Source organism: Chrysochloris asiatica, unplaced genomic scaffold, assembly GCF_000296735.1.
Source record: "Chrysochloris asiatica unplaced genomic scaffold, ChrAsi1.0 scaffold00002, whole genome shotgun sequence".
NCBI classification, from domain to species: domain Eukaryota; kingdom Metazoa; phylum Chordata; class Mammalia; order Afrosoricida; family Chrysochloridae; genus Chrysochloris; species Chrysochloris asiatica.
In genome coordinates, this window is record NW_006408520.1 from 56,965,335 (window position 1) to 56,983,371 (window position 18,037).

Consider the following 18,037-nt stretch of genomic DNA (forward strand, 5'->3'; position numbering starts at 1 on the left):
TATGAATTGTTGAATGTGAAACTGATGATGTGCCCTGTAAACTTTCACTCAATCCACAATAAAAACCTTAAATTAAAAAAAAATAAATAAATAACATTAAACATTGCATTATGGAATTTATTCATTGTAAATATTTTTTTTTTTTTTTAACAATGTATATAGCCAGGTGTTAAGTGTGGAACAGCCTAGCAATTGTTCATAGTCAAGTTGAAGTTGAAACTGAAGAAAATTATAACAAGTCCACCTGAATTTACAGTCTATCTAGAGAATCTATTTAGCATATTAAACACTAATGGGCTGTCATTGTGTGGCACTGTGGGACAGCACTGGACCACATATCAGTTTGAATCACAAGGTCGGCAGTTCAAACTCATCATCCAGTCCTTGGAAATACTGTACAAGGTCGCTATGAATTAGAACTGACTCAATAACACTTAACAACAGCAACAATATGGGATGTTATCAAGAACATCATCATGAAGAAAGCAAATTATCATTTAAAATATAGAAAAGACAGAAGAGACCCAAATGGAAGTAAGTAGAGACTCTGAAACTTGCTCATGCATTTAGAGTAGCTAAAGTCAACCGATGGCACATAACAACAACAACAACAAAGTCAACCGAAGAAATGATGAAGTAAAGCAGTTGAACTGATGATTTCAAAGGATGACTAGAGACAATAAATAGCAGGGACATTCACAGAGATTGTGGAAGAACTCTATGAACTTTTTTCTTTCTTTCTTCTCTCTGTTTTTGTTTTTGTTTTTTTTAATTGTGAACTTAGTGATAGTTTACATGGGAGAACACTGGCTTTACACCATTGTTTCATTGCAATGATTACAATCTCCTCTGGACATCATCATTCAACAGTTTTTGCTTCCATTCCCTCTGTTTTATTTTTTGGGGGGAATGTACATAAAAACACTCAGGAATATATAATAACTTAAACAACCAAAGGGCACATTCTGCAAGCATACCTCCTGCCTGCCAGCACTTAGTCCCTCTCTTATCATGAATCTAGAGTCCCCAGCTGCTCCCGCTCTCCATATTCTCATCTCTCCCTTCATCTCTGGCATCGCTGCTTCTCTGAACAGGGTCCTGTATTCCACTAGTGCTCTTCTTCCTTGATGGTCCTAGGGTCCTCTGTTTCTGGATTGTAAGATTAACTACACCCTCATTTCATTACAAAGCTTCTACATTTACCAGTGTGACAGTTGCAATTAGTCATGAAATTGTATAAACTTTTAATCCCATTTTTTTCATGAACTTTTAAAGCCCTTATATAATGAAATATGCAAATTTTGGATCCAGAAAATATCAAATGGCAACTTGGGAAGACAAATTGAAATATCATAATGAAATGTGCAAAGATATGGAAGTAGAAAACCAAATGGGAAGAACATGCTCAGCATTTCACAAGCTGAAAGAACGAAGGAAAAAATTCAAGCTTCAACTTTACACACTAAGGATTCTTTAGGCAAAATACTGAACGATGAAGTATCAAAAGAAGATGGAAGGAATACGTAGAGTCACTGTCCCTAGAGAGCTACCTAGATAGCTACCTAGCCAACTGATTGGAAGAGACCGTATTTGTGTTCATTCCAAAGAGAGGTGATTCCTTGGAATGCAAAAATTATAGGACAATATCTTTAATATCACATGCAAGTAAAATGTTGGTAAGATAATTAAAAAATGGCTGCAACTGTACATTGACAGGGAACTGCCAGAAGTTCAAGCTGGATTCAGATGAGGACGTGGAATGAGAGATATCATTGCTGATGTCAGATAGTTACCAGAAAGGTGTTTTCCCCATGCTTTATTTACTACGCAGAGGCTTTTGATTGTGTGAATCATGACAACTGATGGACCACATCATAGAAAATAAGTATTCTGGAACACTTAATTGTAGTAATGAAGAACCTGTACATTGACCAAGAGGCATTCATTGGAACAGAACACGGGGACACTTCATGGTCTAAAATCAGGAAAGGTGCGTGCCAGGGTTGTATTCTATCACCATACTTAATTTATATGCTGAAAAATATAATAAGAAACTGTATCACACGAAGAGGAATGTGGCGTCAGGATTGGAGGATGACTCATTGTTGTTGTTGTTATGTGCCGTGGAGTCATTTCCGACTCATAGCGATCCTGTACAGGGTTTCTGAGGCTGTAAATCTTTACAGGAGCAGAAAACCTCATCTTTCTCCCACAGAACAGCTGGTAGTTTCTAACAGCTGACCTTGCAGTTCACAGCCCTATTCGTAACCACTACATCCTTCGGATGACTCATTAATAGCCTTCAATTTGCAGATGATACAACCTTGTTTGCTGAAAATGAAGAGGACTTAAAATGCTACTGATCAAGTTCAAAGACCATAGCCTTTGGTATGGGTTTCACCTCAGTGTAAAGAAAACAAAAATCCTGGAGTAATAAATAGCATCATGATAAATGGTGAAATGATTGAAATTGTAGATGGCTTCATTTTGCTTGGATCCACCATGAACACTCATTGCATTAGCAGTCAAGAAATCAAATGATCTATTGCATTAGGCAAATCTGATTGACAAGACCTCCTTAAAATGTTCAAGAGCAAAGATACCAATTTGAGAACTAACGTGTGCCTGACCCAAGCCATGGTATTTTCAATAACTTCATATGCGTGTAAAAGTTGGACTGTGAATAAGGAAGACCATAGAAGAAATCTTGCATCTAAGTTGCCATATTGAACAAGAATTTTAAAAGTATCTTGGACTGCTGGAAGAATGAACAAATCTGCGTTTAAAGAAACACAACCAGTATGTTCCCTGAACGTCAGAATGGTGAGAACATCTTTCATTCTTCAGACATATTGTCAGGAGGGACCAGTTCCTAGAGAAGAAGGACATCATCCTAGGTAAAGTGCACAGTCAGAGATAAAGAGGAAGACGCCCCCACCACCAATAAGATGGATTGGCTTATTGGTAGCATCAATGGGCTCGTGAATAACAACAATTGTGAAGATGGCTCAGATTAGGGTAGTGTTTTGTTCTGTTGTGGATAGGTTGCTATGAGTCAGAATGAACTCAATGGCACCTTAAAGCATCAAGATAAATTTGAATAATAATATTAACTAGTCTTTCTTATAAACTGGGGATAGTATCTGCTCACTGACCTCTTGTACTTCAGGATAGATTTTGAAATGTTCTTTTGTCAATGACTGTGATATCACTCTTCATTTTGTTTCTCTTCAGATCCCTGCATTGTAGATCACATGATTGTTAGATTCAAAATGGCTAATACTAGTCCATTTCAGCTCACTCATGCCTATAATGGAATCCTGATGTGGTGCTGTGGGTTAATGTACTGGACTGCAAAGTAGGCTTGAACCTCAAGGTTGGCAGTTCAAACTTACCAGTCACTGCACAGAAACCCTATACAGGGTTGCTATGGGTCGGAACAGACTCAACAGCACTTAACAACAACAATGCCTATGATATTTATCTTCAAATGTTCCATTTTATTTTGACTACTTCCAATTTTCCTAGATTGTTACTTCATGCATTCCATGTTCTGATTATAACTGTATGTTTGCAACTGTTTCTTCTCATTTTGAGTAGTGCCACACCAGCAAATGAAAGTCCAGAAAGCCGTTCTGCATCTGTGTTATTAAGGTCGAATCTAAGGAGATAGTTTTCACCCAGTCATATCTCAGTACTGTCCAAATTAAAGAGCTCATCTTCCTGAATTATATTCAAATCAAATAGTGTTCCACTGCTATCCATAGATTTTCAGTTTCCAATTTATTTTCAAAGTAGAATACCAGGGCCTTTTTCCTAGTTGGGAAACTCTGCTGAAACCTGTTCATCATGAGTGAGCATGCTCATCTGTCAATTTATCAGACTGTGGTCTTGCACATTGGTGATGATGCTGGAAGCTATGTCAGTGGTATTTCAAATACCAACAGGACCAATTAGGTAGGATGTAGGCTTAATGCTATGTATGTGCTAGTAACACCATAGCTAAAGAGAATAAGAAAACTTTCTTTCCAGCTATTTTTTATACCCTCAGATTTCTTGTCTACATTTTTTTTTTTTTTAACCCGGCTACTTCATATTCTCCTGACTTACTGAGGAAGGTGGGAAGCGAGAGGGTGTTACATGAGAATATCTTTTTAACCCTTCTAACAAACTTCATGCTTGTTACTTGTGTGTGTCAGAGTGTTCTAAGGCCTAAAATTAACATCAAGGAGAGAACCATGGTCACCTTTCTTGTCTGAAGGATTACGTCTTCTCACAGTGTTCATCACAGCAGCTTGTGAACCCCTAGATAACAGGAGCAAGTCCCTTTAACTTGTATGGTGAGGTACCTATCACTGAGCCCTATGCTCAGTGTACTACATAAAAGCTTTCTAATAGTGAATCAGAGTTTTATTTCAGTTCATTACTCCTGGGTTTTCAGGCAATGTTCCAGATTTCATGGTTTTGTTTGTAATGAGTCATGGCCCCCTTGACAAACAAGAGAATAATTAAACTAACCAGGTTATCAATAGAAGTTTGTGATGGATATCTTGCTTCATATGGTTATTTCATATTCAATAATAGTTTGATATCATAAAAGATTAAAGTCTCTTAGTGTGACAGGGAGAGAGAGAGTGAGAGAGAGAGACAGAGATGAAAACCTGAAGGAACAAAAGTGAAAATGCAATGTTAACTGTACCTCTCTCACAAGCAAAACAGTATTATGATAATTGCAAATAAGTGGATTATTGTTTACAGATATATTTTTTATATCTTAAGGAGCTCTAGTGGAACAGTGGTTAAAGTTCTAGGCTGCTAACCAAAAGTTTGGCAGTTTGAACCCATTAGCTGTAACACAGGAAAATAAAGTACAGTCTACCTCTGTAAAGACTGCGTGCCGCTTTGGAGACCCCATGGGTCAGTTCTGTTTTATCCTGTAAGGGTAACTATGAGTCAGAATCAACTCAAAGACTTATTTGTTTCTTTTATATATTTTATTGCATTTCTTGGAACTCATGAATATATGTTTAACAAAAATTAAAAATCTTTAAATGATTGCTGATTTTATACATACATATACATATGTACAGCATCAGAACTACATATCTCATTGCTGAATTAGTTAAATGCTGTGGAGTCAGTTCTAACTCATAGCAACCCTATACATGTTTTGCAAGGAATGACAGGTGAGTTTGAACTGCCGACCTTGTTGTTAGCAGTCCTGTGCTTATCCTACCGTGTCACTCTAGGACTCTTATACCTCATTATTTATAACTATATGTTATCTCATAACACATTCTCATTCAAATGTATTTGGTAGACATTCTTTTATTATTTTTCACCAAGTTATTGAACAGATACTTAAAAATATATTTCTTTGTAATGTTTTTGTTTTTTATCTAGAACTATAAGCCGAACCTTTACTATGAACAATAAAAATATCACAGAGAACTAGAGGTGCTTTAATTTCAAAGTGAAGCATCGCCATTAATAGAAAATGATCTATTTATAGTGTTTTTCAGAGTACAAGCAATGTTCTGTTGTAAGAGTGTTTAAATTTATTATATCACTGCATATTGAAAAAAACATTAAATTCTGTATGTTTTTATTGCTTTCCAAAGAAATAAAAAATATATCCAAAGTGCACATTTATTCAGATCATTTGTCTGAATGAGCTAGTATTTTCATCTTCAAAGTTTCTGTTGGGTTGAACTCTTTCACATAGTGTAATTTAAAATATGTATTATACTAAAAACTTGATAGAAAATAATGCATTCATAAAAAGACAAATGCATACAACTCCTAATGTTTCTCTCCAAAACTTTTTTTCATTTTGAGTCTTCTCACCCTCAGCCAATGGGAAGCCCAACTGTCTAGTTACTTCATCTAAATTTAGTTCTCTTAACTCACCAGCCACTCCTGCACTTAGCAACAACAATAAATAGCACTCCTCTTTTATTTTTATATGTGTGTATATAAATATATAGAGAGTATATATATATATAGATATATGTATATAAATATATAGAGAGTATATATATATAGATATAGATATATAGATATAGAGAGAGTACTGGTATGGTGCTGTGGGTTAATGCACCAGACTACAAAGCCATTTGAACTATAAGCTTGATGGTTCAAGCTCACTAGTCACTCCTTAGAAACCCTATACAGGGTCGCTATGGGTCAGAACTGACTTGATAGCACTTAGCAACAACATCTCTCTCTCTCTCTCTCTCTCTCTCACTTCAATCAATCAAGAAATCCTAAATGCTCCACTTTCACAATGGATCCTGAACCCAATCACTTCCCATCACCATCTCTATTGTTACCACGTAGATCTGAACTACCAATGTACTGCTTGTCTAGTTTATTACAATAACATCCAAACTAGTTCCTCAGTTTTTTCTCGCCTCTCTGTATTAGTTAGGGATCATCAGAGAAACAGGCCTATAGAATAGCTAGTTCACTGTATACATATATACAGTTATACAAGGTTGGTGGTTCAAACTCACCAGCTGATCCTCAGAAATCCTGTACAGGGTCGCTATGAGTGAGAACTGACTCACTGACACTTAACAGCAACAACATGTATTATAATTAGTATATATATATTATAATTCTTGTGTATATTTATATATGTTATATACATACACACAGAGGCAGAAATAGAAAGAAAAAAAGAGATTTTAGGGAATTGTTCATGTGATTGTGGAAATTGGCAAGTAGGTCAACAGGCTGGAAACACAATCTTAAACTGGGAATCCATAGGCTAGGCAGCAGGCTGAAATTTCAAGCAGGATTTCTGTTACAATTTGAGACTGAATTTCTTTTTTGACAGGAAACCTGGATTTACTTTTTTCAGTCTTCCACTGATTGGATGGGATCCATAAATATTATTGAGGGTAACCTCTTTTTTGAGAGTAAACTGATTGTAAATCTAATCATATCTATAAAACACCTTGATCTTACTATCTTTACATCATTTGGGCCTATTCTGTCTTCCTGGAAGAGATGATCTCTTTCTCCATGTGTCCATGTAGCTTACTCACTCATCTACTTTCAGGTTTTATTTATTTATTTATTTATTTAACATTTTCAATGAAATCTATGCAGAGTATTCTACGTGAAATTGCAATCCATGTCTTACCCTAACTCCTCTTATTCTTCTAAAAGTTTTTTTTTTAAATCATATTGTTTATCACCTTCTAACATTTAATTTCAGCAAGCAAGGTTGTATCATCAGCATATTGCAGGTTGCGATATGCTGATGATACAACCTTGCTTGCTGAAAGTGAAGAGGACTTGAAACATATACTTATGAAGATCACAGAGCACAGCCTTCGATATGGATTACATCTCAATGTTAAGAAAACAAAAATCCTCACCACTGAACCAATAAACAGCATTCTTACCAATGGAGAAGAGACTGAAGTTGTCAAGGACTTCATTCTTCTTGGATCAACTATCAACGGTCATGGAAGCAGCGGTCAGTAGATCAGATGACGTATTGCATTGGGCAAATCTACTGCACATGAACTTTTTAAAGTGTTGAAAAGCAAAGATGTCAGCTTGAGGACTAAGGTGCGCCTGACCCAAGCCATGGTATTTTCAATAACCTCATATGGATGAGAAAGCTGGACAGTGAATAAGGAAGATCGTAGAAGAATTGATGCCTTTGAGTTGTGGTGTTGGAGGAGAATACTGAGAGTGCCATGGACTGCCAAAAGGACCAATAGATCTGTTTTGGAAGAAGTGCAACCAAAGTGCCCCTTGGAGGTCAAGATGGCTAAGCTTCATCTCTCCTACTTTGGACATATTGTCTGGAGAGAACAGTTGCTGGAGAAGGATGTCATGCTGGGTAAGGTGGAGGGTCAGAGAAAAAGAGGAAGACCCCCAATGAGATGGATCAGTCAGGTGGCATCGTTGATGGCGTCAAGTGTGGCAGCGGTAATGAGGTTGGCCCAGGATCGGACATTGTTTTGTTCTGCGGTGCATGGGGTTGCTATGAGTCGGTTCCGAATCGATGGCACCTGACAACAACAACATTTAATTTAAATTATTTATTTGTTTCATTTATGCTTATTATCTTACCACCCCCCCTCAATGCAAGCTTCCTTATGTTGGGGAGTGTGGGCTGCTTTGTGCCTTTGGAAATATCTGGCATGTACCAATGATGCCATAAGTATTTGATAAATAAGTAAATGGGTTGTTGTTGTTGTTGTTGTTAAGTGCCGTCGAGTCGGTTCCGATCCATAGCAACCCTGAACAGGGTTTCCAAGGCTGTAAATCTTACGGAAGCAGAAAGCCTCATCTTTCTCCCCTGGAGCAGCTGGTAGTTTCAAACTGCTGACCTTGTGGTTCACAGCCTGATTTGTAACCACTACAGTACTAGAGCTCCTTAAGTAAATGGGTAGCCTATATAAAAGACATAATCATGACATTGTTCCATGCACTATGTTTTGATCTATGTATATGCAAAGATGAATGTGATATATACCCTGCATTTAGAGTGCTGACAGGGAAGATTGGTGTTGTTGTTGGTAAGTGCTGTGGCAATTGTTTCAACTCATAGTGACCCTGTATAGGGTTTCTGAGGCTTGTATAATCTTTTGTGGGAGCAGAAAGTCTCATATTTCTCCTGCAGAGTGAATGCTGGTCTCGAACTGCTGGTCTTACAGTTTGCAATCCGGTGCTTATCCTAGATAGGTACACCCATAAATAATTGAAATCCAAGATAGAAATAATATGATATAAGAAAGTCAGATCACTGTTTAATTATGGAAAAAACATTTCCAGCTTAGGGCAATAGGAGGAAGTATGAAGGCAGTGATATAAAAAATGGGCCATGAAACTGGCTAAGATACCACACACACACAAAAAAAAAAAATAAATAAATAAAAAGGACTAATTTACTAAAAAAGCACAAGGAGTAGGCAGTGAAAAGCACAGAATATTGAAAGATCCCAGGCTTTGAGTCTATGTGTCTTCAAATCCAAATTCTGCAGCTAAGTATCTGTGTGACCTTAGAAAAACTACTTAACCTCTCTGAGATTCTGCTTCCACATTTATAAAATAGGGACAGTACCATCTAGCTTGGAATATTACAGTGAGGAAATCATGAACATAAAGCACCTATCCTAGCCTGACTCCCAGTCACTGCTCAATAATTGATAGCTATTATTGGAGTGGAGTTTGACTGGCGGACAGATGAAGCATTCCCCTCACCAGTGCCATTTTTCCAAGTGAGGCCAAAATGTATTGCATTTACTCTGTACTAGCTGGGAACATTCATCTATTGTCCAACTTGAAAAATGAAGCTGCAAATGACTGGTCTTGTATTTGAAGCATAAAATGTTGAATATGTGATGCATTGGGCTATCAGGCATAAGACTGCTTTGAATAGAGAAAGAATTGAAATATAGGTGTGTGATATTTCTGAGGAAAACATTATTTTTCTTTTACTTACCCACAGTTTTTATTGTTTGTTTCTTTTTCAGTTGCTCCTACAATTCAGGAAATTAAATCTGGCACTGTGGCCCCTGGACGCAGTGGATTGATAAGATGTGAAGGTGCAGGTGTGCCGCCTCCAGCCTTTGAATGGTACAAAGGAGAAAAGAAGTAAGGAAGTTGCGATTATTACTGTGTTTCAAGCACTTGGAGCTAATGTGTTTGTGTTTCAAATACTTACTTTAAGCAATTTCTTTAACTGGCTTGAATGATTCTCAGCAGCCTCCTCGCAGGCAGGCAGGCTGAAGGGGCCCACATGGGAGGGAAGAGTAGCTAATAGCTTCTAAAAGAAATGTCCACTTCGGTTTATATGATCTCAGAAATGCCTGCAAATTCCCAAATTGCTGATGCAGTTCATCCCTTCCCCTCCCTTCTGAACCAGCACATGATCCCCCTTACTGGCAACCATGTTTATTTGAGAAGTAAACCAGCTCTTGCAGGGCTTGAACACAGTCTCCTTGAGAGCACTTCAAAAGCAATCATTGGAGCTGCTGTCTCTACCTGCCTGCCTTGATAAGTTTTAGCCCTTTCACCTATCTTATTCACCCAGAAGATATTTTCAAATTTTGTGTTATAGGACACTTTTGTTTAGATATTCTATCACTAAAGAGGCTTTAGAGGAGATAAAAGACATGGTTAAAGGACTAACCAAGGGGGTTTTAGGGCTACTCTACATTCAGCTTTATGTGAACTTCACTGTTGAGAAGCCCTAGAAATCTTGGCAAGAGCTGTTGAACACGGGATGACAGGACGTGACTTTCTCTTTACTTTCAACTAGTAATCTCATTCATACATCTTCAGCTGTTCTTATCAAGCAATTAGAGAAATGTGAACCTCCTATGAGGTAACTGGAAATGTGATGTAGAGGATGTTGTATTATATGCATTATATATTTTTTTCTTCAAAGCTCTAAAATTCAAACTCATTGCCATCAAGTTGAATTCAACTACTAGAGATCCTATATAAGGTTTCTGAGATTGTAAATCTTTGCAGGAGCAAACAGCCTCATTTATCTCACAGAGTAACTGGCAAGTTTGAATTGCTGACCTTGCAGTTAGAAGTCTAGTGCTTACCCTATAGTGCAATTAGGGTTCATTTTGCTTCAAAACTAAAAAGGGATATATTAAATAAAATGGTATTTTGATTCATGTGAAGTTGCCATTTCTTAGTCAAAAATATAAATTTTAGCAACTTCATACTGTTTAACACATATGTAAGGGGCTTGCTTACTTGAATCATGGATACCAATTTCATTTCAATGTCTAAACAGAAAACATAAAATCACATAAGTTTTTATATTGCCATGGTAGATGAGAATACATGTGCTGTAAGTGAATAGATTTTTTTTTCTGAAAATGGAATTAAAAGATGATTTTGAAAACATGTTCTTAGCAAAAACTAAAAAGATATTCCAATAACTATCGAGATTAAACACCAGCAATTTGTAATTAGACAAGTTTACATATAATCTTTCATAGTCACTTTTTAATTTGTGTCATTTTTTTTCTTGAAGGTGAACAAACAGAATTATTCCTATTATTCTAGATGAAAATTCCTTTGTTAAAGACTAATTTGTTTCCAAGCTTTATGAGGGGATGTTCCAAATTTTCTCTTTGTTTGCTCTCTTTCCCATTTCTAAATTCAGCAACGATTGTCAGAAAAGCTATAATAATGATCTTCAGTCCACTTTCCTGGTCTATAACAAAGAGACAATTGGGGCCCATAATCATAGCTTCAGTTGTTTTCTCTTTTTCCAAATGGGTAGAAGGACTATAGTTTTTATTAGGTTTTCAAAGTCATTTAAATCTATTTCTCTAAAAGGAACGGTATATTTACACTCCCCAACCTATGTTCCACAATACACATAGATACATGCACTGACACACAAAGAAATACACATCTAAGTGTTGTAGAAATCAAATGCACTTGCCAAAGACAATACATTTTCATTTCATAGAGAAGTCTACATTGATCACGTGTTTGTATTATAGTTAAAGGAATTCCCAAATTCTCAAACACCACTAGAAAGCTCTCAAAGCTGTAGTAAAGCAGAGTTGAGTGTATGCAGGGATTAGGGGACAGTAGAATTCTGGTTGGGGAATGATGGCTAGTATAACCGAATAGTGGATATACTACACTAGTTTCATGGGCCAGGACATTCATATGTTTACTTCATCAAAATATCTGTTTAATAACATTTGCTATTTGACAGGCAATATTATAAGTATTTATTTAGTATTGATTTATTTTATTCTCATGGCAAACCAGTTATATATGTTTGTGTTTATGGAAGCAAAGGCACAGAGTTTTTTAGCAATTTGTCCAAGTTTGCATAGTTAGTGGTAGAGCTAGAATATAAATTCAAGAAACTTTGTAGAGTTTCTTGTAGAATCCATGGATTAAGCCCTATATTATGAGATTTAACATAGGTCAAGGGATTTTAAATTTTATTTAAAAAAATTAAAACATCAATTCTAAATGACAAACATAAAAATCTCAGTAAAGCATATCAGGTCAATTATAGGTTGAAAGAGAGAGAGAGGGAGAGAGAGAAAAAACGAGAGAGAGAGAGAGAGAGAGCACATACAATTACCCACTGCAACTGAGTCAATTCCAAGTCATAGTGGACTTATAGGACAGAACTGCTTCATGTTTTCCAAGATTGCAAATCTTTATAGGAACAGACAACCACCTCTTTCTCCTATGTAGCAACTGGTGGTTTTGAATCACTGACCTGTTAGCAGTCCAATGCTTACCACATTGTGCCACCAGTGCTCCTATTGTTGTTATTGTTAGGTGCCATTGAGATATTACTGACTCGTAGAGACCCTATGCACAACAGAACAAAGCACTGCCTGCCAGGTCTTGTGTCATCTTCACAATTGTTATAGTTTTGAGCCCATTTCTTCTGCCACAGTGTCATTCAAGCTAGTTGGGGTTCTTCCTAATTTTTGCTGACCCTCCACCAAATATAATATCCTTATCAAGGGATTGGTCTCTCCTGAAAATATTTCAGAAATATGAGAGATGAAGTCATGCCAACCTGGCTTCTAAGAAATATTCAGGCTATATTTCTAGCAACATAGATTTACTTGTTCTTTGGGCATCCATGGTACTTTCATTATTCTTATGCAACAACGTAATTCAAATTCATCAATTCTTCTATGGACTTCCTTATTCATTATCCAACTTTCACATGCATATGAGGCAGTGGAAAATACCATGGTTTGGGTAAGGCCAAACTGATATTTTTGCCCTTAAACACTTAAAAGAGCTCTTGCGCAGCAGATTTGTCCATTGTAAATTATCATTTGCATTCTTGACTGCTACTTCCATAAATGATGATTGTGGATCCAAGCAAAATCGTCTTTGGAAACTTTCTCCATTTACATGATATGATTTATTGACCCAACTGTGAGGATTTTCATTTTATTTATCTTGAAGTGCAATCCATACTGAAGACAGTGGTCTTTTATTTGCTTCTATTGCTTTTTTTTTTGGAGGGGGGGATGTACCCCAAAACACTCAGGAATATATATAATAAATTAAACAACCACAGGGCACGTTCTGCAAACCTGCCTTCTGGCTGCCAACACTTAGTCCCTCTCTTTCCATGAGTCTGGAGTCCTCAGCTGCTCTCTCCCTCTCTCCATGTCTTCATCTCTGCCTCCATCTCTGGTGTCACTGCTTCTCTGGATAGAGTCCCACATTTCACTTGTGCTCTTCTCCCTTTATGGTCCTCTTTTCCTGGACTGTAAGATTAACTGTGCCCCCATTTTTGTTACAAAGCTTCTATCTTTACAGTTGTGACAGTTGCAATTAGTCATGATAATAATTACTCACTATTGAATCATAAGAAATGTATCCCCATCTCTTTTCACCAGACCTGTCTAGATAAGATGAAAACTATTGTGAGGACTCCACCTTGCCCTGCACACTCTTAAACTAAACTCCCTTCTGAAAACTTTTAAGCCAGTCACTTTGTACCTGTATCGCCTCCTCATTTTAGGTAGCCAAGTCTAAGTTGACCATCCCAATCAACCTTGTATACAGAGGGGATAGGATTGATACTTGATATGAAGACTCCTTTCTCAGTTGGTATTTTGAGTTACTACATTCACAGTATAGGTCAAGTTCATTAAATTGTAGCAATTTACATTTTTTTAATCTTTGTATAGTCAAGTTCTGATCATCAAGCCATAGAGGCTAGGTCAAATGGGTACTATCTACAAATTTGGGCATTCTTGTGCGTCTCCCCTCACTTCATATCAGCTGGATACTTCACTATGCCTCTAGGCCTCCCTGTGTCCTTGTCAATGGGCTCAGGAGTCCCCCAGGTCTCACCACACTTCAGACCAACCAGCCCTTCCTCTTCTCTCTCTCATCTCCAGGACAACAGGAGTCTGTGGAATGTGATGGAACTCAGCCCATATCTTCATTGCTGCTTTTCCCCCTCTTCCACTCACCAGTAGACCAGTGTGGTCACCAGCAAGCTTACATGCCTGCTCAGTGTTCCCTTTGAGTTTTAGTCTTGGAGGGGGTTTGTCCTCAAGGGACCCAATTGCTTGCCTTGATGATTTCCTGGCAAGCTATTTGATTGTTCTTGTAGTGGCCAATCATACTGTTATTATTATTATTGTTTTTCCTGCTGATCTTTCTTAAATCAAGATCTTCAAAGCAAGGTGTTCAGATAGAGGCTAGAGTCTAAACATAAATAAATACAAACAAAATTGAGTCAGTGCCTGAACATCCCCATTCCTAATTTGGCATTCAGTTCCTCAGCATTCTATAAAGTCTATATCTGAGTTGTGGGAATAATCAATGTGAACACTTTTAAACCTTCAAACCTAAGAATAATTTAAAGAAAAGAACAAATATTTATTGAGTATAAAACACTTTCTAGGTGTAAGTTCTTTGATCTCATTTATTCTTCATAAATGATAGCAAAGCTGAGACACACAGATATTTAATAATGCTTCAAGAGCATTGAATTTTAAGTTACACGTAGTACTGATGTGACAGCGTAGGATCAGCACTGGACTGGTAACCACAAGACTGGCAGTTCAAACCCACCAGCCACTCCTTGGAAACCCTAAATAGGGTTTCTATGACCCAAAATTGACTTTATGGCACATTACAGTAACTAGGTTACATGTTAGATTTATCAACTACTCAGATAATGCTTTTTCCCTTGTATAAAAATAAATAAACCCCACAACCTTTGAGTTGATTCTGACTTATTATAACCCTGAATAGGGTTTCCAAGGCTTAAATCATTATGGAAGCTGAAAATCTCATATCTCTACTGTGGAGCAGCTGATAAGTTTGAACTGCTGGCTTTGAGGTTAATAGTCCAGTTCCTATCTCAGCACCACCAGGGTTCCTTTTTCCTTCTATATATTTCCATTATGGAGAGATGACAAACTAACCCAAAATTTAACAGCTTAAATCAATGTTGTTGTTGTTGTTAAGTACAGTTGCGTCAGTTCCTACTTACAGAAGTAAGCATTTATTATTGTAAATACTTTCTATGTGTCAGGAATCCAGGAGCAGCTTAGCTGAGTGGTTCTATCTCAGGGCCTGACATAGATTGCTGTCAAGATATCATCTGGTGCTGGCCATCTCTATGCTTGACTATGGCTGCAGTTTCTGCTTCCAAAGGATCTCACTCACATGACCACCAGCAAGTCGATGCTGGTTGTTGATAGGAGACCTCAGTTAATTTCATGTAGACCTCTCCACCAGGATGCTTGAGTGACTTTATGACATGGCAACTGGTTTCTCCCAAATGTAGTGATCCAAGAAAGGAGAAACAGAAGCCACCATACTTTTCATGACCTCAGGAACTAGGTCATAACCTATAATTTCTGCAAATATTGTAATGTCTATCCAAGGAAACTCTATTCAGTATGAAAGGGCAACACAAGATTGTTAAGAATTTTGAGATGCTAAAGCTAGAGACCTGATGTGGTATTGTAGGATAAGCACTGGACTGCAAGTTCAATTTAAACTGCAAAGCCAGTGGTTCAAATTCACCAGTTACTCTTCGGAAACCGTATACTGGGTCATTATGCATTGGAATGGACTCAATGGCACGTAACAACAACATCTTCAAAGCTGGTTATAATTTTGCTTCCTTCATGGATTCACTTTCTTTCTTTTACTTAAAAACATTTTATGTTTAGCCTTTAGTTTGTCCCATTGTGGCTAAAACTTCATGCTTTTTTATTAAAATATTACTCTTTGGAGTTTGGATGGCATTTTTTTTTTAACACTGTTGAGAGTGACAGTCCTAACAGACTCAGTTTTATTCTACATACATTTAAGTGTTCTTAAAGCCTGAGCTTACAGTTCAATTCTATAGAGACCAAAAAATTTAAACTTTTTTTTTTTCTTGAGAACTTACTAGAGAAGATTGATAAGAAATAAAATACACCTTGTATGCAATAAAAGAATAATTTTAGATAATTGAGAGTAATATAAAACAAATGATGGCTTTGATGAAATTAAATTGAATTAAACTGTGTTTAAGAGGGGTCCTGATGTAGGGTTGTAGGATAAGCATTGGACTGTTTGTTAACTGAAAGGTCATCAGTTCAAACCCACCACCTGCTCCTTGGAAACCCTATCAGAGTCGCTAAGAGTCAGACTGACTCTAAGGCAGTTAGCAACAACAACAATGTTGTTTGAAAACAATATATTTACTTAGGATTAAGTATAAAATCATAAATTGTAATGGTATAACATTTTTATGCTGTTGTTGTTTTAAGTGCCATCAAGTTGGTTCCTACTGATATTGACCCTGTCTAGGGCTTCTGAAGTGTGGCTGGTGGGTTTGAATTGCTGCCCTTGAAGTTCAAACCGACCTTGCAGTCTAGGGTATTGCCCTGCACTGCCACACCAGAACATTTATATATTATAAAAACACAGGTTTTACATCACTCTCTAAAGACAACTTTAGCATATTGTCTTAGATAAAAATTTTGTTCTTTGCTTGGCTGGCTGAATTTCTTCCTCTTTCTCTAGATATTCTTAAATCTAAGCCTGGGGCCTAGAAAGACATGCCTTCTGATGCCTTCTGATGATTTTCACTGCTCCAGGCTTTTTAAATAGTGTTTTATTCACTTTGCCTGTTTTCAGGCAAGGGGCCAATTGTTGCAACACTTTTGGAAAGTTTTATTTCTTCCCTTTTTAATCCTCCATCATAATTTAAAATAGGGATCCAAAACTCACAAATGAGGTAAATACAAATTACCTGATAAATGAAAAGCAAATATATAAAAATTTTACCATTCAAAATCTAATGTACACCTAAAAAGTAGAAGTCTGGTATTTAAGGCTGAGAGCATTGCGTATCTTGACTTTTAAAGCAATAAAGTTTAAATTTAGATTATGCATTTTTATAGTGTCCTTCTTTTATAGCAAATATCAAGTCAAAATACCTCTCACTTCAGAATCCTGTTCATTGTTTAGTTTGCGTCAATGTTATAGAGAAAATGTGATGGCCATTCTGTATGACCATGTTCTGAAGGATTAATTATGTAAGTGCACAAAACATGCATGCTGTGATATGCACAAATATTTATACAGATATTGTTGAGTGGGTAGCAAAATGCCTAAAATCAACTACATACAGTATGTCACCTTCACTTTACACAGAGGAATAATGACGTTTTTTAGTCAGGTTAATATTAGGTTTTCAGTTCAGGAATAATGAATTTTCATTTTTCGAAAAATGAAAAGGTGTAAATGAACTTGAGAAATCATAATGAAACTAAGTGAATGTCACGTCTCCTCTTTTCTATTCTTCTAGATATTTCCTACCTGATTTTATAGGAAAGCCATACATTTTACCTGAGTATTCATTTTGTTGATGGTATATCAGAAGATAGACTTCTCCCTTTCTTCTATTTTCCAAGAAACCAGCAAAATGAATTAAAATATTTCTCTATATCTTTGATGAGCCCTCCTTTTTTTTCTACATGTCATGTAATTTGCTTATTTCAAAGTTATGGATACATTAAACTTTACATAATAAATTATATTCAAATCATTTTCACATAAAGTGATGTTGTAAAATATTTCACTTACATGTTATTATTGTTGTGAGGTGCTGTCTAGCTGGTTCCAACTCATGGTGACCTAAAGAGTGCTGTTGAGTACCAACCTTGTGGTTAGTAGTCCAGTGTTTATCCTACAATGCCACACCAGGACTCGAGTTATAACATGGGGCTTCAAAAATTTTGTGGAAAAATTATAGTATTTTTATTTCCATTTCCCCAGTAACATTTTGAAATTCCTCATATAGATTAACCATCACTTGGTCGCTAGCTTACCCTACTGTAGTGACTTGTATGTTACTTTGATGCTGGTAGCCATCCCACTGACATTTAAAAATCATCAGGGTCACCCATGGGGGACAAGTTTCAGATGAGCTTACAGATAAAGTCCGAGTAGGTAGAAGGACAAGTGGGCCACTTCTAAACTGTTAGCAACTGGAAAAATTATGACTAGCAGTATGGGAAAA

The 18,037-nt window shown here is 36.7% G+C and overlaps 1 protein-coding gene across 2 annotated transcripts in view; it reads left to right on the forward strand.

Annotated features, from left to right (window-relative positions):
* The window catches only part of LOC102819913 (neuronal growth regulator 1-like), a 1,419,333-nt gene that overhangs the window by 1,094,213 nt on the left and 307,083 nt on the right, over positions 1-18,037 (forward strand). For both annotated transcript variants that reach the window (XM_006831037.1, XM_006831038.1), the window contains one exon: positions 9,501-9,621. In XM_006831037.1, the coding sequence (XP_006831100.1) occupies positions 9,501-9,621 (121 nt within the window). The remainder of the gene's footprint in view (positions 1-9,500; positions 9,622-18,037) is intronic.